The sequence below is a fragment of the Mobula hypostoma genome, chromosome 18 (genome assembly GCF_963921235.1).
Source record: "Mobula hypostoma chromosome 18, sMobHyp1.1, whole genome shotgun sequence".
NCBI classification, from domain to species: Eukaryota; Metazoa; Chordata; class Chondrichthyes; order Myliobatiformes; family Myliobatidae; genus Mobula; species Mobula hypostoma.
The window spans coordinates 35,474,943-35,496,994 of NC_086114.1; the positions used below are offsets into that span (position 1 = coordinate 35,474,943).

The following is a 22,052-nucleotide window of genomic DNA, read 5'->3' on the forward strand; positions in this document are numbered from 1 at the left end:
CCACAGCTGTCGAGCCCTATCTGCCAGAAGTGGCTGATTTTAAGGCACCGGTAACCCACCTTTGCCCCTTCTCCTGTCAGTAGAAACAGTTCCACCAGGCTTAGTAGCTAAGCCACACATAAAGGCCAGGAGCTGGACTTGCATTTCTTATACCCCTAAGTACCTCATTTGTTCCTACCTTCATATACCTGCTATGCACCTCCTTCTTTTTCTTAACCAGGGCCTCAAGATCTTTTGAAAACCAAGGCTCCCTAAAACTGATATCCTTGCCTTTTATTCTGAAAGAAACATACAAACTGTACTCTCAAAATTTCACTTTTGAAGGCTTCCCACTTACCAAGTACAACTTTGCCAGAAAACAGCTTGTCCCAATCCACACTTGCCTGATCGTTTCTGATACCATCAAAGTTGGTCTTTCTCCAATTTAAAATCCCAACCCAAATACCAGACCTATCCTTTTCCATAATTACCTTGAAACTAAAGGCATTATGATCACTACATGCAAAGTGTGATCTGACAGTCTGGTTCCCATCCGCCTGCAACTCTAGTTTAACCCTCCTCTACCTCCCCCCACCCCGCCCACCCCCCGTGCAGCACCAACAAACCTTCCCACTAGGATATTAGTCCTCGTCCGCTTCAGGTGCAAACTGTCCCTTCTGTACAGGTCTCACCTTCTCTGAAAGAGAGCCCAATGATCCAAAAATCTGAAGACTTTCCTCCTGCACCATCTCCTTAGCCACATAAACTGCAGAATCTTCCTATTTCTGGCCTCACTAGCACGTAGCATGGGTAGCAATCCTGAGATCGCAACCCTAGAGGTCCTGTCCTTTAACTTAGCACCTAACTCCCTGAGCTCACCTTACGGGACCTCATCACCCCTCCTACCCAAGTCATTGGTACGACCGGCTACTCACCCTCCCATTTAAAAATGCTGTGGACTTGATCCTCTGACCCTGGCACCCGGGAGGCAACATACAATCTGGGAATCTCCTTCTCATCCACAGACCTTCCTCTCTGTTCCCCGAACCAACCAATCCCCTGTCACTACAGCTTGCCTTTTCTTCCCCCCTCCCTTCCCTTCTGAGCCACAGAGCTAGACTCAGTGCGAGAGACCTGACTGCTGTGGCTGTTCTCTGCTAGGGCATCCCCCACCCCCATCCCCATCAAAGCAGTATCCAAAGTACATCTATTGTTGAGGGGATTGGCTACAGAGTACCCTGCATTGACTCCCTATCCCCTTTTCCCCTCTTGACGGACACCCAGTTACCTGTGTCCTGCACCTTGAGTGTAATTATCTCCCTGTATGTCCTGTCCATCAACCCCTCAACTCCTGAATGATCCAGATTCGTCCATTTCCAGCTCCAACTTCTTACTGTTAGAAGCTGCAGCTAAATGCACTTCTTGTAGGTATGGCATCAGGGGTTCTCTGGAGTTCCCCGTGCCTTCCCACATCCCACAAGAGGAGTATTCCACTATCCTGCCTGGCATCCCCACAGCTCTAAATGTGCAAAAGAAGAGAGAAAGAATAAATAATGAAAAATATTCTACCTACAGCCGATACCTCTCCTTGCCGAAGCCTTGATGAGCCAAAGCCTCAATTCCCACTTTTAGCACTTGCCCACTCACATAATGGCCGCTCCACGTGAGTCTAACTTCTTTTTATCAGACCTTGCCAAGTGCGTAATTGTGCACAATTCAAAGTCTCCTCAGGAACTATGGCACAATGTGCCAACTGCCCCTGTTCACTTCTTCAAAACTCTCTCTGATTCTACACAATCCAATGTCTCCTCAGAAATTACGGCGCAAAATGTGCCGACTGACGCAGCTTATTTCTGTTAAACTCGATCTCCCTCTATGTAATCCAGTGTCTCCTCAGGAACTGCAGCACGCAAAATAAGCTAACTGCTCCAGCTAGCTTCTTTTAAGCTCTTTCTCCCTCTACATAGTCCAATGGCTCCTCAGTAACTATGGCACGCAAAATGTGCTGACTTACCCCACTCACTTCTTTTAAGCTCTTTCTCCATCTACACAGTCTAATGTCTCCATGGGAACTTTGGTGCGCAAACTATGCTGAATGCCCGCGCTCACTTATCGCTTAGTGATCTTTGGGAAGACTATGGCATGAATATGCCCTGCAGCAGAACTCTAAAATCCTCTATACTGAACTATGTCATAGCACAAGAGTATGAGGAGAATAGAGGAAAATAATCATAATAACACAGAAGAAAGATGCAGGAGTTTGGCCTGTCTGCGCTTGCTGCTCCAGTCAATGAGACCATGGCTAATCTTCTACCTTTCTGTTAAGCCCATAGCCTTTGATTTCTTTTAAGAAAGTTCTCACGGCTCTCTTGAAAAACTGCAGCATCCCTACTGACTACTGGAACTCTTTGGCATGTCCGCTCAAGGAGTAGAAACATTAAGGTTGGTGCAGAGAACCTTGATTCCAGGCATTGGGAGCACATGGAAACCCAGAATAGAGACCGGGAGGATTCCACTAGCTCACAATTTACTCACCGCCCACCCCTTCAAGCATTTCCTGCTTCACTGAAGCATCTGGATCCCACGCTGACCTTATCAGTCAGCACAGAGTTCTCAGAACTAGGCTGGAAACATTCCATTCTGGATTTCGGGGAATGCTTAAAAAGAAGATCTTAATCAGATACATATTGTATGATTGAATTTCGTTGTGTACAGGCTAAATACACATTCCCTGGAATTTACATCTCGCATCTGTGGGCATACAAACCTCATGAAAACAGCACCAATATTTTTGTGCAATATAAATGCTTCACTTAATAGTCACTTACATCCTGTATGAAAAGATTGAGTTTCCAGGGTACCCTCATAAAGTATAATTTACTTTCTTTCTTTTTCAATCTTTTTATTAATTTCATAAAATGAAAACATAACAAGACAAAAATACAAGTAGTAGGAGATACATTGTTACAGTTAAAATGAGTAATTGTAAAAACATATAGTATAAATTGACGAAACTCCCAATCGTGTAAAGTAACAATGAGTAATACAAAGCAAACAAAAACTGAAGAAAAATCATGAAAAAGAAAAAAAAAATAGAAAAGAAAACAAACCCCATCCCAAACAAAAATAAACTAAACAGAATTAGTAAACTAAACTAAAAGACTTGGGCAATACTAACAACTTAAAAATGGGAAAGAAGAAAACCTTAGTGTCGACGACTCCATTCCTCTCAACCAACAGTACAGAGAAATAAAACAAGTTTGGAAATAGTCAAATTACATCAAATGAAAATGCTGAATGAATGGCCTCCAAGTTTTTTCAAATCTAATAGAAGGGTCATAAACCACACTTCTAATTTTTTCCAAATTCAAACATACCATAGTTTGTGAAAACCAATGAAATACAGTAGGAGGATTAATCTCTTTCCAATTCAGCAAAATGGATCTTCTAGCCATTAGAGTAAGAAATGCAATCTTCCTATGTGCTGAAGAGGTTAAAAAATTTGAATCTATCATTGGTAGTCCAAAGATAGCAGTAATTGGATGGGGTTGTAAGTCTATATTCAAAACCGTGGAAATAATGTCAAAAATATCTTTCCAATATTTTTCCAACAAAGGACATGACCAAAACATGTGAGTTAAAGAGGCTATCTCGCAATGGCATCTGTCACATATTGGATTAATATAAGAATAATAACGAGATAGTTTATCTTTGGACATATGAGCCCGGTGCACTACTTTAAACTGTATCAACACGTGTTTAGCAGAGGATGAATTCACCAACTGAAGAATTTTTTCCCATTTTTCAATTGGTATAATAATCTTAAGTTCTCTTTCCCAGTCAGCTTTAATTTTATTGGAAACATCAGGGCATAAATTCATAATTATATTATATATAATTGCTACAACACTTTTCTGTGAAAGATTTAAATCTAAAATTTTTTCCAACGTGTCCATTGGATATGGGTGTGGAAAATTAGGAGAAACAGTAATTAAGAAGTTTCTAATCTGTAGATATCTAAAAAAGTGAGATCTGGGTAAGTTATATTTATTAGAAAAGTTGATCAAAAGACATGAAACAATTATCCAGAAATAAATCACGAAAACGAATTATACCTTTGGTTTTCCAATCAGAGTAAGCTTGATCCATAGTGGAGGGTTGAAAAAGGAAATTAGATATAATAGGACCTGCTAAAATAAGTTGATTAAACCCAAAAAATCTTCTAAATTGAAACCATATACGTAAAGTATGCTTAACTATTGGATTAATAGGAAGAGGCGCAGTCGACGTTTCAGGCCGAGACCCTTCGTTAGTCCTGACGAAGGGTCTCGGCCTGAAACGTCGACTGCGCCTCTTCCTATAGATGCTGCCTGGCCTGCTGCGTTCACCAGCAACTTTGATGTGTGTTGCTTGAATTTCCAGCATCTGCAGAATTCCTGTTGTTAACTATTGGATTATTCATTTGTTTATACAGTTTGGAAGAAGTAAAAGGAAGGGAAGTTCCTAAAACCGAACCCAAGGAAAACCCTTGTAATGAATTACATTCAAGATTTACCCAATGTGGGTTTAAAGATACATCCAAATCTCGTAGCCAAAATTTTAAATATCAAATATTAATTGCCCAATAATAAAATCTAAGATTCGGGAGTACAAGTCACCCCTCCTTTTCAGGTTTCTGTAAATATCTTTTCCCTAACCTAGGATTTTTGTTCTGCCATATATATGAAGAAATTTTTGAGTCTATGTTATCGATAAAAGATTTTGGGATAAAAATTGGAACCGATTGAAATACATATAAAAATTTGGGCAAAATATCATCTTAATAGCATTAATCCGATCGATCAAAGACAAAGAGATTGGTGACCATTTAGTAAACAAAAGTTTAATCTGATCAATTAAGGGTAAGAAATTAGCTTTAAATAAATCTTTATACTTTTTCATAATTGTTATCATTAAATATATAAATGAATCAGTAACCAATTTAAATGGTAAATATCCATAAATAGGTACCTGCTTAATTAGGGGGAATAATTCACTCTTATTAAGATTCAATTTGTAACCGGAAAAACTACTAAATTGAGCCAACAAATCTGGAGTAGCAGGATTTGACTTCTCCGGATTGGAGATGTATAACAACAGATCGTCTACATATAGCGATAATTTATGTGTTTCGTTTCCGCTGGTAATACCAAAAATGTTGGGCGAGTCACGGATAGCAATTGCTAAAGGTTCAAGGGCGATATTGAAAAGTAAGGGACTAAGAGGACATCCTTACCTAGTACCACGAAAAAGACGAAAAAAAGGAGATCTATGATTATTAGTACAAACCGAGGCTACCGGGGAGTAGTATAACAATTTAATCCAAGATACAAATGTCAGACTAAAATTGAATTTCTCAAGGACATTAAACAAATAAGGCCATTCGACTCTGTCAAAGGCTTTCTAAGCATCTAATGAAATAATACATTCTGGGGTAATAAGTGAGGGGGTATAAACAATATTCATTAACCTCCTAATATTAAAAGATGAATAACAATTTTTAATAAATCCAGTTTGATCCATAGATATAATTTGAGGTAATACCTTCTCTAACCTAGTTGCTAGAATTTTTGAAAAAATTTTTGAATCTACATTCAAAACAGATATCGGTCTATATGATGCACAATCAGTAGGATCTTTATTCTTTTTAAGAATTAAAGAGATAGAGGCTTCATAAAACGATTGTGGTAATTTACCTAAACTGATAAAGTATAATTTAAACTGAAGCCCAAATGACAGAGGCCCCAGCACACTTAAGGTCGTTGACACAGATTTTGCTGTGTGTTTCATTGTTTTGATGTATATGTGCAAATAAAGTTCATCTTTATAAATTGGGAGCAAGAAGGTGCAGATATTCTTCTGGGACTCCACAAGAAAATCTTGGGACTTCCTAACTCCAAGTATTTCCCAAACCTGATGTCAGAATCACATTTTGACACCGTATCCTCCAATCCCACCCTGCGCCATCACTTCACAAATTGCCAGCGTCGTGCACATCCCGATTCCCATTCCCAACGGTTATCCAGTCAGAGCTATCTGCAAGATTCAAGGATGACACAGAACCTCACAGGGAAACAGAATTTGAAAGTGAAAATATATTCAGTCTTTCATATGGGAGCTTATTTCTTGCCCTTGTCCCTCCTATACAAATTGATCCAACCCCAAGATAAAATTTAGAAATAATCCAGTGGAAATATACTTTAGAAATAGTGATAATAGGTTAGTTGAAGATGAGTTTACAGTGTTCCATTCCATCATGGCTGATACATTATCGGTCTCAACCCCATTCTCCTGCCTTCTTCCCGTTAGCTTTGATGCCTTCACTAATCAAGAATGCTTCAGCTTCTACATTAAGTATACCCAATGACTTGACCGCCACAGCAGCCTATGGCAAACAATTCAACTGATCCACTACCCTCTTCATCTCTGTTCTAAATTGACATCTCTCTACTCAGAGGCTGTGCCCTCTGGTCCTAGACTCCCCTGCAGTAAGAAACATTCTCTCTACACCCACTCTATCTAAACCTTCAATATTTGTTAAGTTCAATGAGATCCTCCCTCATTCCTGTAAACTCCAGTGAATATAGGCCCAAAGCCATCAAACGCACCTCATATGTTCACCATTTCATTCCAAAAATCATTCTTGTGAACTTCTTCTGAACTCTCTCCAATGCTGGAATATTTTTTATTAGAAAAGAAGCTCAAAACTGCTCACAATACTCCAAATGTGGTCTGACCAATGCCTTATTAAATCCTTGGTATTACATCCTTGCTTTTATATTCTACTCTTGAAATATATGCTAACATTCCTTACCACAGACTCAACCTGCAAGTTAACCTTCAGGGAATCCTGCACAAGGACTCCCAAGTCCCTTTGCACATCTGATTCTTGAGACCAGTGAATCAGAACTATGCAAGAAATCCAGGTACAACCTGCAGAGGGCTATTTTAAGAGTGAAAATTCAGTTCCGAATGACATTAGAGAGGGAATCGGATGTACGTCAACTCTAGCAGGTTTGCACGGCATTACTTCCTACAAAGCCACAAGTGGCTGTGATGCTTCACTCCCAGATGAGCGAGAAGCTCAATGTCTTTTACCCACACTTCAAAAGGGAGAATAAAACTACACCTGTGCAAATTCCTGCAACATCTGGTGGCCCTGCGATCTTGTCTCGAAGGCCGACATCTTTTAAGAAGGTGAACTCTCCCAAAACGTCAGGCACTGATGATGTACTTGGTAAGGCATTGAAAACCTGTTCCAACCATCTACAGATCAGCAGTTTCAAGTTCCTGGGTGTCAACATCTCTGAAGGTCTATCCTGAGCCCAATATTTGGTGCAATTACAAAGAAGGCATGACAATGGCTATACTTCATTAGGAGTCTGGGGAGACTTGGTATGTCATCAAAGACTCTCACAAGTTTCTGCAGATGTACCGAGGAGAGCATTCTAACTGGTTGCATCACCGTCTGCTATGCAGAAGCCACTGCACAGGATCAGAAAAAGCTGCAGAAGGTTGTGAACTCAGCAGCTTCATCATGGGCACTACCCTCCCCAGCATCGAAGACACCTCCAAAAGTCAATGCCTCAAAAAGGCGGCATCATTAAGGACATCCATCATCCAGAATATGCCCTCTTCTCATTGCTACCATCAAGAAGGAGGTACTGGAGGTACAAGAGCATGTAGATACATACTCAGTGTTTCAGGGACAGCTTCTTCCACTCCACTATCAGATATTTGAATGGACAATGAACCCACTCCTACCAAAGTGTATGACTATACACATACCTGCACTATATTCCATCTGCCATTTCTTTAGCCATTCTCCCAATCTGTCCAAGTTCTTCTGCCAACTGCCTACTTCCTAAACTCTACCCGCCCCTCCACCTACCTTCATGTTATCCACAAACCTGGCCACAAAGTCATGAATTACATCGTCCAAATCATATAACATGAAAAGAAACAGTTCCAATATCGATCCCTGTGAAACACCACTAATCTTCAGCAGCCGACCAGAAAAGGCCCATTTATTCCCATTCTTTGTCTCCTGCCAGTCAGCCAATCTTCTTTCCAGGCTAGTATCTTTCCTGTAATCCCATGGATTCTTATCTTGCTAAGCAGTCTCATGTATGATGTATTGTCAAAGGCCTTCTGAAAATCCAAATACAACATCCACTGACTCTCCTTTGTCTACCTTGCTTATTACTTCCTCAATGAAATTCAACAGATTTGTCAGGCAAGTTTTCCCTGTGCATGCTGACTCTATGCATTGGCCTATTTTATCAGGTACCCGAAACCTCAACCTTAGTAATAGACATCTTACAAACCATTGCAGTCAGGCTAACTGACCTATAATTTCCTTTCTTCTGCCTCTGTCTCTTCTTAAAGATATTTGCAATTTTCCAGTTCTTTGGAACCATTCCAAAATCTAGTGATTCTTGAAATAGCACTACTAATGTCTCTACAATCTCTTCAGCTACCTCTTTCAGAACACTGGGGTGTAGTCTACCTGGTCCAGGTGACTTATTTTCCTTTAGACCTTTCAGCTCGCCAGGAAACCTTCTCCTTCGTAACAGCAACTACACTCACTTCTGCATCCTCATAGTCTCAAATTTCTGGTTTGCTGCTAGTGTTTTCCACAGTGAAGTTTGTGAGCCATTTCTTTGTCCCCCATTACTATTTCCCCAGTGTCATTTTTCAGCATCATATCCATTCTCACTTCTCTTTTACTCTTTAAATATCAGAACAAAAATTGATATTTGATAGTTTTCGCTATATCATACTTCATCTTTTTTCTCCTCATGAATTTTTAATTATCTTCTTTTGGTTTTTAAAAGTTTCCCAAACCTTTAACTTCCCACAAATTTTTTCTATATTATATCCCCTCTTTTTTGCTTTTATGCTGTCTTTGACTTCCCTTGTCAGCCATGGTTGTGACATCGTCCCTTAAGATTATATCCTTTTCTTTAGGTTGTATGTATCCTGCACCTTTCGAATTGCTCCCAGAAACTGTAGCTCCTCTCTTATGAGTCTGTTATTCCCTTTACTCCACAGTAACACTGATACATCTAACTTCAGCTTCTCCCACTCAAACTGCAGGGTGTATTCTATCATATAACGATCATTGATCTCTGTCTCCTAAGGGTTCCTTTACCTTAAGCTCCTTACTCAGATCTAATTTATTACACAACACCCAATCCAGAAATGCCTTTCCCCTTATGGGGCCAAGCACAAGCTGCTCTAAGAAGTGACTTCATAGGCATTTTACAAGTTCCTTCTCATGGAATCTAGCACCAACCTGATTTTCTCAATCTACCTGCATATTGCAATACCCTATGACTATCATAACATTGTCCTTTCTGCATTCCTTTTCTGTCTCCTGTTGTAATTTTTACCCACATCTTGGCTACTATTCGGAGGCCTGGATACAATTCCCATCCAAGGTCTTTTTTACCCTTGCAGTTTCTTAACTCTATCCACTAGGATTCTACATCTTCTGATACTATGTCACCTCTTTCAAAGGATTTCATTTCATTTTTTACCAACAGAGCCATCCCACCTCCTCTGTCTACCTGCCTGTGCTTTCAATACAATGTGTATCCTTGGATGTTAAGCTCTCAACTATGGCCTTCTTTCAGCCACGCCTCAGTGATGCCCACAATGTCATACCTGCCAGTCTCTAACTGCACTACAAGATCATCTACTTTATTCTGTATTCTACGTGCATTCACATATAACACTTTCAGTCCTATATTCATAACCTTTCTCAATTTTGCTGCATGTTACACTTCAACTCATCCCACTGCCTACAATTTTGCCCTATCATCATGACTTCTTCATTGTCTCACTACACATTGCATTGACTTCAAAACCAACATCCCTATCCTTCATCCTATCCCTCCAGTTTGGAAAGCACAGAATCAAATATCGCTGTGATGATTGTACGTTCTAGCATCAATTGTTTGGTGACAATAAAATATAAAGTAAAGTATAAAGTTCCCATCCCCCTGCTAAATGAGTTTAAATCCTCCCAAACAGCTCCAGCAAACCTCCCTACAAAGATATTGGTCCGCCTCGGATTCAGGTGTAACCTGTAATTTTTGTACAAATCATAGCTTCTCCAGAAGAGATCCCAAAAATCCAGAAATCCGAAACTTTGCCCCCTGCACCAATTCCTCAAACACTCATTCATCTGCCAGATCACTCTATTCTTACCCTCACTGACAAGTGGCACAGATATCAGTCCAGACATTACTACCCTGAAGGTCCTGCTTTTCTGCTCAAGTCCCTATATTTTCTCTTCAGGGTTTCTTCCCTTTTCCTACCTGTGTCATTGTCCCAACACATACCATGATTTCTGGCTACTTACTCTCCATTTTTAGAATGCTGTGAACTCATTCTGAATCATACCCGACCCTGGCCCTTGGGAGGAAACGTACCATCTGTGTGTCTCTTTCACGTCAACAGAATTTCCTGTCTGCTTCCCTAACTGTGGAATCCCCTATCTCTACTGCGGTCCTCCCCCCACCCCACCTCCTCTGTTGAGCCACAGAGCCAGACTCAGGGCCAGAGACCTGACCACTGCAGCTTTCCTCTACTGGGTCATCCCCACCCCCACCTCCAACTCCCAATGGTATCCAACCCCCAACCTGTTGTTGTGTAGAAAGTCCACACTGGCTGCCTGTCCCCTTTCCCCCTTCTCACGGTCATCCAGTTACCTGTGTCCTGCACCTTGGGTGTAACTATGTCCCTGTCAATCAATCCCTCAGCCTCTCGAATGGTTCAGAGTTCATCCAGCTCAAGGATAACCGAAGCAAGACCTCCTACATTTGTAAAGTATTCCCCTACCACAAGCAACAATATTCTATCAGGTTTCTTGATCATTTGCTTCACTGCATGAACATGAACATACAGATCCCTCTGTATCTTAGATATCTGCAATATCTCACCAGTTAGATTATTTTATTACCAAAATAGGCAATATCATATTTTCCCACATTTGCCAAAATTTTGCTCACTCACTTCACCTGTCTTTATCCTCATTGTAGAAAAAACATAAAATACTGGGATATTCAGCAGTTCGGGCAAGTTCTACAGAGTAAGGAACAGAGGGCTCGCTTCTACAGAGTGCAGAAGGAACAAACTTCTACACTTTGGGCAAGTAACAACTCAATAATTGTCAAGGTTATACATATTTTATTTACAATATTGTCAGCGCTGAGACCTGAACATTTTAGTCTCAGATAACACTTTACAAAGCTTGCTAATCTGGATACAATTGTTAACATCACAACCCAACGTTATTGTTTAAAGGACCTCATTCAAATGTCACTGATAAGCCATGGGCATCAACATACAGTTTAGGGCAATGATGCTTTGGATTTTTGGCCTGCTGGGTCACTGGAAGTAACCTGCAGGTAGGCCTTGAAGGGGAATAGTCATTGGGTAGATGAAGAATAATTACTGCGGTGTGACGGAGATAATCAGGCGAAGAAAAACTTGGAGAAAAAGAAGAGATAATTTAGGAAACGGAAAGATTGCCTGGAGAAAGCAATAGGAAAAAGTAAGAGTGATTGTAGGCAGAAGAACATAAATGTGGATGAAATATAGTGATGAGAGGAGAGTATACGATCAAGAGAGGGTAATATGTATTGGAAAGGTCAATCCAGAGAGGAGATATGTGAACAAGAGAAAGAGGATCAGGATTAAGTATTTTCCAACATTTTTGTTTTTATTTAACATTTCCAACACCTTCTGTTCACTGAATTTTTTTTGATAATTGGAACTCTATGAATGACATCCAAACTTTTGCGAAGTCTTTATGCTATTGCTGCATGCTGGATAGAGAACACTGACATTGCACTCCTTAGAAAATAAATGCATAACATTCATTTAACATTAACTAATCTGGTTGGTATTCTGAGTAAATTTTTGAAGTGGTCATGCTGCATGGCCAAATGACTGTTGTCTTTGAAACTTCAATAACAAACAAGCCCACCTGCAGCTGAACAATCCTAAACAATAAAGGTAATATGTCTAGTGTTGCAACGTAAACTTGTTCGAGCAACTTTCTGTCTTATAAAGGTGCTCAATGACGTGATCATATTTCTCCCATGAAGGTAAAACTAGTTCGTGAGCATTGAGTGTGATACTCACAGTTGAAAGCAGTGCACTAACTAACCCTCCCCCACCATCTCTGCTACTGAAAACTAACTGGGAACTAGAACATTAACTGTTCCTCTTTTCTCAGATGCCTCCTAACCTGCTGAGTATTTCCAATATCATCTGTTTTATTAACAAAAACTGAGTGGGATCTGGACAATCTAATTTGAGCAAAAGAAATCACATAAATATTTCCTGTGGATAAGAAAATGCAAAATCCTTCCATTTCGTACAGATCCTAGCTGAATCCTGCTATTTCACGGATAAATGCTCTAGAACATAAATCAGTACAGCACAGGAACACACCTTTTGGCTCATGATGTCTGTACCAACCATGATGCCAATTTACACTCATCCCATCTGTGTGCACATAGTTTATATATCTCCTTTCCTTGCCTGTTGATGTGTCTGTAAAATGTCTGTATCATATATGCTTCTTCCACCTCCCTTGGCAACATGTTCCAGGCACCTACCACTCTGTGTAAAACACATGCCTCACAAATCTCCTTTAAACTCCCCCCCCCACCTTAAATCAATGTCCTTTAGTATTTGATGTAACCACTGTCTCCAAAGCCTTCACATCCTTCCAGTAATATGGTTACCAGAACTACACACAATACTCTAGGCAAAGCTCTCCAGTTTTTTCAACAGCATTCCAGACTAATCCTTCTAATACGCGAGGTACAGTTTCCAGTTAAATCTTCTCAGTTTCTCATCATACATTCACTGTCAAAGAAATTTATTTGTTTTGAAACCCAACCAGTAAAACATTATTTCTCATAGACTTGTGCTAGTTTTAAATGACGTCAAAGCATAATGACTGCAGTAGCCCGGGTATTTTTTATTCTCAAAATGCTGAAAATCGATCTGGCCTAATGAAAATATCCAATACAATTTAGCATGGTTGTTTACAGTAGGCCTACAGCTGTAGTCTTTGGCCATTAATCCTTATTGTGAACCACACCATGTGCATATGTCACTGCTGCAACTTATTAAAATGATATTGTATTAAAAGTGGTACAGAGAACAAAGCACAGAGCAAATTCCAGATTCAAAGAACAAGGAAGAGGGATCCTTTTGATGAGGGGGATGTGCTGGAGTTGTGGGTGGGAAGGGGATGAAGGATTGTAATTGGTGGAGTGAGGGTGCATGAAGAAGACGATCCTAGCCAAGGGCAGCAAACTTCTGGCACATGTGCCCAAGACACACAGCATGCAGTGCCACCCCTCAATTCTTTAAACCCATCCATAATAAAAAAAAATACATAACAGTTATCTTTACTGCCAAATGAAGCAGCAAATTCTCTTTTACAACCCAAACCAGTGAAAAACTTTCATAAGAAACTCCTCATGCCAGCTTGGCACCAGCTAGACTGTTGCCAGAACACGTCATTTCAATTGTCTTTTTAAAAGATTATTAACAATTTTAGAAATGTTTTCTAAAGTGATTCATTTATTTAAATCTGTTTTTGTTATACTTTTATTAATGGTAGAACAATAAGTATGCATTAATAAGCTACAGGATTCATCCTTTTTCCTTAAAACATCCATATTATTGTTACTAATACATTAATCAATGATCATCTTTGCTCAGAGTTACCATGGCACACAAAAGAGCTTTTTAGTATATTATCACCAATTTGGGCACACACTCTCAAAGAGTTCACCACCCTTGGTCTACAATAACAATTAGTTCACCTCCAAGACTAACATACCCTGAGATATGGAACAATGCTTAAAGATGCGTAAAATCTAACAAGGTATGTGAAGGTGAAATTGTTACATTCTGCCTTTTTAATTGGCAGGTATCACCTTAACGTACACAATTCCTCCCTTCCCCAAGCTAGTCAATCAGTGAACAGCCAGCCATTAACAGTTCTCACTACTCCTTACCTGCCTGCTCATGGACAGCAATATATATCTATATCACATCTATCTATCTAGCCGGCTGGTAGCTCCTGAGTTCAAATCCAGCTGGCTCCCTTACACACTTTCCATCCGTGCTGGCATGAGCGTCGAGCTAGCAACTCAACCTCGTAAAAATAAGAAAGCCTACTAAAAAAATGCCATCATGACAGCATCCCAATGACTCCACTCGGAGTTAAGGGCTTTAAAAAAAATCTATCTATATATCTATACATACATATATATGTACCCCTCTCTCAGTCTATAATTCTGATGGCTCTGCAGGAAGGATTCTCCTCCTGATGGGCTATGGGACAACAATGTCCCATAGATTTTAGTATCAGAGTTACCTTTGAAAGTATCTTACACCATTCTTTGGGCACTAAAGAATCCTGAATCATATTATTGCCTTTATCTTTAGCATCGCTGACTTAGCAGGGAGAGACTCTTCATCAATGTCAATGGGATTCCTGAGGAGATGGAGAAGCAAATGGAGTCATAGGATTACTCAGAGGATAAAGAGTCTCTGGCTGATATGGTGAGAGAAGGGCAACCAGCTTCATTGAGTCACAAAAAAAGGGAGAAAATCATGAAATATGTCGCACAAGGGGCGACCCCTGGCTGCAATGAAGTAGCAGGTGAAGGGTATCTATTATTTTAGCTCACACACAGGTGAGTCCACACTATAAAAATGCTCCAAATGAGAATGCAAGCAGTGATGCATAGTGAAATATTAAGTGCATTGCCTAGTTTGTCGACTGAACGTGCAAGATGACACAGAACATGAAGAAGTCTAAGACCCTTGTCATGCTGCAAGTTCAAAGGACCCAACAGAGCCTTGGTTCAAGGTATGACGCACTCTTCTGTGTTAGCCACTTCAGCATCACAGCAGTTATTGCTTTCTTGAAGGCATCAATGGTATGAAATAAAAGAAAGGGAAAATGCTGGAAACAGTTAATCAGTCAACATTTTTAATAAAGCATGTCAAAGGTAGTTTCCCATTTGACATAGCCCTGAGAAACTCCTATGTGGATGTGCTGGGACAGGAATAATTGACCTCTGATAGTCAAGGTGTGCATCCAAGCATCACAGTGTTTTTCCCATGATGCCAATTGCCTTCAGATAAAACACAGGGATCTGCAGGCAGTCGTGTTCTGATAATCTTGATGGTCTTGCTTTTCTCACTGGTAAAAGATGGAGGTTTGTGAGGTATTGCCAAATACCACAGGAGTGTAGCTGGATTGCACTTTATTGATGATACAAACAGCAGCCACTGAGTACAAATAATACGGAGAATGAAGTCATGGATCATAATTTTGCAATCCAGAAATCAGGAAATAATTTAAACAACGTGAACCAGAGGGTAATAATTCAGGATTAGACCTGAACAGAATGCTTGCAGAGTACTGTGCTCCTGGGCCAGATCTAGAAAGGTATGGACTGAATTGAATGATTTGGCTGACTTAAATTGCTATTCAATGTTCTTGCTGCAAGTCGTGCAGAGGGAAATTTAGAACAACATGCTAACATGAAGGTGTGGGTTGGTGGAAGTCAGGGAAGGAAGAAGATAATATGGGCAGGATCTGGAGCGGAAGGTTAAAAGAAACATAGGACCTTAAGAAAGAACAGATTAAGAGAAAATCAAATTTATAACCATTGAATTTAGTACTATGTAAGTGAACAGTCAAGAGATTGAAAACAGAATGGAAAACCAGAAACATGAATTGCAATAGAAGGACACAATATCTGGTTGTGTACTTGCATAGTCATGGCCTGGAAGTTGTGTAACTCTTGTTTGATTGTTATATACACAGTGGGCTGAATGATCTGCTTCTGTATCACAATTTTTCAAAAATATGAATGTAAATTTTTAAACCAGATGTGCAAAAGGAAACCTTATTTCTGCCCATGTATGGATTTTCAGAGTGACTTGGGAAAACAATGCATGATAAATATAGAGAGTTGGGATTTTGCAGGTGATCCTTGCCAACAATTTGGAGAGCCATAGGCTACTTGGATCAAAACCAACCCATGCTGAAAATTCTCCTGAAAATAATAAAGAACAAGTCCATTCAACCCAGCATGCCTGTGCAGCATTTTGGAATAGCAATTCAATTATTTCCACTCCTCTAAACTTTCTACAGTCCTTCAGATGTCTTATGTTTGTGTATGTTAACAATTCTTTCTGGAAGTTACACTTGAATCTGCCTCAATGCCTCTTTAAACAGTGCATTGCAGTTTCTCCTTACCGCTATTATTATTATTATTTTACCAGTTCTAAAACTGCATCCTCTTGCTCACAACTCTGCCAATGAAAGTATTTTGTGAAAATCCCTTTTACTTCTGAACTCTATTAAATCATCCATTACCCTTTTCTGCTTTAAGGAATTGCTTTCCTACACTTCTTTGCTTCCCTATCCATTATTTCTCCTTTAAAGTCATAAAATCAAAGAGACACGGAGTCATAGAAAAGTACATCACGGAAACAGGCCCTTTCACCCATCTAGTTCATGCTGAACCATTTAAACTTCCCACTCCCATCAACCTGCACCAAGACCATAGGCCTCCATACCCCTACCATCCATGTACCCATCCAAACTTCTCTTAAACGTTGAAATCAAGCTGGCATGCACCACTTGTGCTGGCTGTTCGTTCCATACTCTCATGACCCTCTAAGTGAAAAAGTTTCCCCTCGTGCTTTCCTTAGACTTTTCACCTTTCACTCTTAACCCATGACCTCTAGTTGTAGTCCCACCCAACCTCAGTGGGAAAAGCCTGCTTGACACCCTATCTGTACCCCTCATAATTTTGTATACCTCTATCAAATCTCCCCTCAATCTTCTACATCCCAAGGAATAAAGTCCTAACCTATACAAACTTTCCATATAACTCAGGTCCTCCACTTAAGCCACTTTTAAAAATGTTTGGTGGTTGTGTATCACAATGTGTAGCTTGATGACAAATTTTGTTTGATATCACTACTTGGTATATTACGAAGATAGGTTGTTGCCATTGTTACAAAAACTTAGAAGTCTATTTTAGTGAGCATTTGATAAATTTCAGAAACATTTTAAGGACCATCCCATGATGAACTACTTATACTTCTATTCTTAAACCTAATAAAGGACAATGAATAGCACAAGACCAAATCTGTTAGTGTGATATTTTAACACAATAGTGACAACTGAGTAGACGTTGATGATCAGATTTGTTGGAATATTCAGATTAGATTGACCTTTGGAAAACTCTAAGATATTGTATCCCTATCTTTTCACTGCAAAGTAGGAAATGCTAGATTACCGTACCAGTTGTCCACAGGGCAAACGTGATGATTCTGCACTGCCACTGCATACCTGTGCAAAAGAGAAATCAGAGATCAGTTACTCAACTGATCAATTCATCAAAGCAGTGCTAAAAGTAGTTTAGAAGTACCTGCTGAGGACTGTTGGTAATGGCAATTAGAACATTCCACTTTTCCCATACACAAACAGACCGGAGAAAGCCGCTCACCCCATCAAACCTATTCCATGATCCAGACATTAACTTCTCCTGCAATCTAACTTCACCTCCCTATCTTGCCATATCCTAATAAAAAAAATCCACCAATCTCCATTTAATTCTGGGTTTTTTTCATCTCAAGGCTCAACCATCTTTTTTATTGGAGAGCGATGTAGAACTGAAGGTGTAGGGCAGTGAGAGGACCGAAGGAAGGAAAAATTTTAGATATTCACATCCTTTATGTGAGGGGCTGCTTCCCTGAATAGTCTACGTCTTACTCTTACTCTGGTCTCCACCACCGAGTAGAAGTTGAATCCTTCCATTGTTTCCCCTTTACAAAGTAAGAGCGATATGAACACTCACGTGGCTAGCTGGGTTTTAATCAAAACGGTAATGGAAGTTTGTCCGTAAACTTATGGCAGTGATTCAGTTAATTAACAAAAACACATTATTTAGATTGTATAAATTCAGTTTGTAGCTAAATCATATTTTTCTGTACAAAACATTCTGTTCTAGAAAGTGTATCCTGTCTTATCAATATCACAATATCAACTCAGCTCAGCTGTAGAAGTTGCCTTAATGTCAGAATGCTGTAAGTTCAAATATAATGGCTGATGCTTTAGTGCAGTGGGGGAAAGGGGCTACATTATTATGTGGGGCTGTTTGTGGGAATGATGGCAAATTGATTGCCATTTTCTTTGGCTGACTTCACAACTTTACTTTTAAAAATAAAAGAAAGATAGACCTGCATTATGAAGCCACCGAATGTGCCAAAGTATTCCACAGCCTGTGAGTAGATTTGAAATTGAAATTGCTGTAATAATGTACAGTATTTAGTACATCGGGAGTGAGACATGCTAAAGTTCTACTTCAAGCCGAATCTGATTATTCATGAGTTAAGAAGTCTGTCACCACCAAATATTTCTTCAGATAGAATTTTTTTTTTAAACAAGCTGGAATGAAGCCAAAAAATCTCAAAAGGAAAAGCTTTCAGAATCTGGAAATCTGAAATGAAACAAAAACTACTGGAAATATCTGTGGAGAGCAGAACATTCCACAGATGCTGTCTGACCTGCAGAGTTTTGTCAGTTTCTGCTTGTACTCCGGGGAAAATAAAATAGATTTAGATGAAAATATTGGCACATTCTATTTCTGTTCAGTTACTATAAACAAAGAAAGCAAAACAAACTTAAGTTTTCACTCTTAGTTCCTTTGGGGACCTTGAACAGTGCAATTACAGATAGATTGCCAATGAATCGGCCATTGTGTTAAAATTTCGGTTTAACCATATCCACATCACATTAAGAATAAAATCTAAAAATGAAGAAAGAGCATTACCCTAGGGCAAAGTCTATACTTTTTTCCCTACCATCTTTCAAAGACGTGCAGGTTGGTAAGTTAATTGGCTTCTGTAAATTGTCCTTAATGTAATTGGATGTGTGGACACACAGGGTGACGTTGACGGGCTTGTGAGAGAGAATAGGTTGCAGGGAAATGCATGGGCATGGGATTGATAAATTTAGTCTGACAGCTGACAAAGACTCAACGTGCTGAACAAGCTCTGTCAATATTTGAAAAGCAAAATTAATAAAGAATGTAAGATAAACACATTTACACTGGGCAATCTCAACAGAAATATGCATCAAGACATTCTTTGTGGATGGTATCTTACGTCTCCCCTCTGTTCTTCCCAATCTCATTCAGTTGGAGGATATGTTCTCCCCAATAGTTACTAGAAGTGGGGTGGAGGGTAGATTCAATGTAGCCATGAAATGAGCAGATTCAGTAACTCCACCATGAGGCAGAATGAGCAGTGATGGAAAGCTGTAGGCAGGATCTTTGTTAAGGCCAATTCTAGTTAGGAAAGACAGCAAGTTTGCCCCAGGGAACAAGAACAAGCATTGCTTGTGCTCTGTCTTTGCCCACAAACACAGCTGTAAAAAAAAGCTTACCTTTCTCAGTTTCATTCATCTGGCAGATTTGCTGATTCCGGGGAAGCACGGCCCTAATCATTTATGTTTTTTCCTGTAACAACTCACCAGCAAAATTAAATTACTGATCCACCTACACGGATCATCCATGATTTAAGATGAAGATGCAACAGACATTCAAGGGTGGATTGTTGCCGGATTCTCAAGCAATGGAGCATCCCACTGCACTATTTAATCCAAAGGTTGGCGATTTTTCTCCGAGCTACTTCTAATTACTGCACAAGTATTATCCAAGTTTCTCCACCTCAGAATTTTCAATTCATCAGTGGAAAAGCCAGATTTCTAAGCTTCAGCATGATTGCCAGGAAAGCAGTGTGCAGAGGACCTCACACAGTGGACTTTCCACGAGGGAAACTGTAATTAGAAGTGTCATAAAAGCCGACCACCAGCAACAACTAAGGAGAAGAAAGCTGTTTCTGAGCTTGCAATACCTTCTTCATGAGCGTTGAACAATGATGAATTTAAATAGGCAAAATGAGTTTCACTCTCTCCATGAAGATCCATCCTTCAAGCAATTCAGCAGGTAAATAAGGCAAGTACTCTCTAAGAAAATGTTATTTCCCTGAGCATATCTGGCATTGACCACGATAGCTTTCTTCTCATCTCCATCAAGAGTTGTCAATGAAGAGAATGATTCATGAAGAACTCATTGAAAGGTTAGCCCAGGAGCCACATGGACACAATCTGTCATTTTCTATACCTTTGGAAAGTCTGCAGTCTTTGCAAATGTGTTTAGCTGCTTTGCTGAATTGCCTCTGCTGAAGAAAAGGTATAGCATAACAAAGATCTCTTTTAGCCTGGCAGGCAGGGTGGGACATAAAGTTGTAGATGAGAAACATGAAGCAAATATAATGGTTAAAGCAAGTGAGTTCAGTAGAAAGGACAAGCAGGGACAGGGCAGGGAGCCTGGGTGGACTAAAATGCATTGACTCTAATACAAAAGGCCTTACAGGTAAGAGAGATGAGCTCAGAGCACGGGTTGGCAAATTGGCACAATACTTCAAAATAGTCATGGAAAACAAGAAGTCTGGTCCTCAAATCCTAAACTGATGGAAAGGCTCATTTCAATTGCAGCAGACAGGAACTCTCAAATGTTAACTGGGGAAGTTACGGGAATGTCTCGCAAGCAGGAAAGATTTTAAAAATGGGATTAGTACCATATGTGCCTGTTGGAGTGAAGGGCAAGGCTGTCAAGATTAGGGAATCTTGCTTCAAGAGAGATATTGAAGTTTGTTCAGGAAAAAGGAGGCACAAGCCCTCGAGGAGTCCAAGTGATAAAGGAAATTAATAGCACAAAAAGGGGCCATGATATATTTCTTGGTGGAGAGATTAAGTAGAATTCTATAAGATTCTATAAATATATTAGGAGTAAAAAGTTAGCAAGGAAATGTGTATAAATTCCCAGGGCCTAACCTGGTGTGCCCTTGGAGCGTTGTTGAAAAGAGAGATCTTGAAGTTCAAGTATATAGTAGTTGAAAGTTTTAACACAGGAGAGTGGTGAAGAAGGCATACGCTATTCTTACTTTCATTAAACAAAGAATTGAGTATAAGAGTTGGGCTACCTCATTACAGTTGTACAATGTTAGACTGTACTTGGAGTATCATGAGCAATCAAGGAAGGTATGATAAAGCTGATAAGGGTGCAGGAAAGATTCACACAGATGTTGCCTAGATTGGAGGTCTTGAATTATAAAGATTGATTAGATAGTCAGGTCTTTTTCCCTGGAACGAAGGAGGTCGAGAGATTATTTGTTAGAGGTAAATAAAATTATGAGAGGTATTGATAGGGTTGGTTGATAGCCAAGAGGGCATAGGTTTAAGGTGAGAGGGAAGAGGCTTAAAGGGGATCTGAGGAGTAAATTTTTCTCACAAAGTGTAGTTGATCTCTGGAATGGGCTGCCAGGTGAGTAATAACATGTAAGAGGTTTCCAGATAGGTAATTAAAAGGGTATGGTATAGAAAGGTGTGGAATTAATGCAGACAAAAGGGATTTGTATAAATAGGCATGACGGTTGGCATAGATGTAATGGGCTGAATGGTCTGTTTAGATGCTGATAAATCTATGACTCTGATTTTCAGGATCTAGGCATCACTAGCAAGGCCAACACTTACTGCACACCTCTAATTGCTCTGGGAAAGTGATGGTGAGCTGACTTCCTGAAACTCCATGGTGCTGTTGGGCTTGGAGTTCCAGGAATTATATCCAGTGGTAATAATGACCAACAATGTATTTCCATGTCAGGCAGAAACCTGCAGATAGTGATCATATCTCCACTAACCTGCTGTCCTTATCTTCTTGTGAGAGGTCAGGCACTGTTAGAATAGTCTGGCTATGTAACTGGTGCATTTTGCAAACTGTACATGCTGCAGTACTGTGAATGAATACTTAGGTTGTTTGATGGGGTGCAAATTCAGCAGGTTGTGTTACCCTGAATAGTGCCAATTTCTTGAAAGTTATTGGCATTGCAATGATCCAAGC

At 39.8% G+C, this 22,052-nt stretch overlaps 1 protein-coding gene across 1 annotated transcript in view; it reads right to left on the bottom strand.

Annotated features, from left to right (window-relative positions):
* zgc:154058 (Transmembrane protein 150A-like) overlaps nt 1–22,052 on the bottom strand; it is an 80,161-nt gene that overhangs the window by 46,229 nt on the left and 11,880 nt on the right. Inside the window, exon 3 of the mRNA XM_063070190.1 lies at nt 17,390–17,437. Coding sequence (XP_062926260.1) covers nt 17,390–17,437 — 48 coding nt within the window. The remainder of the gene's footprint in view (nt 1–17,389; nt 17,438–22,052) is intronic.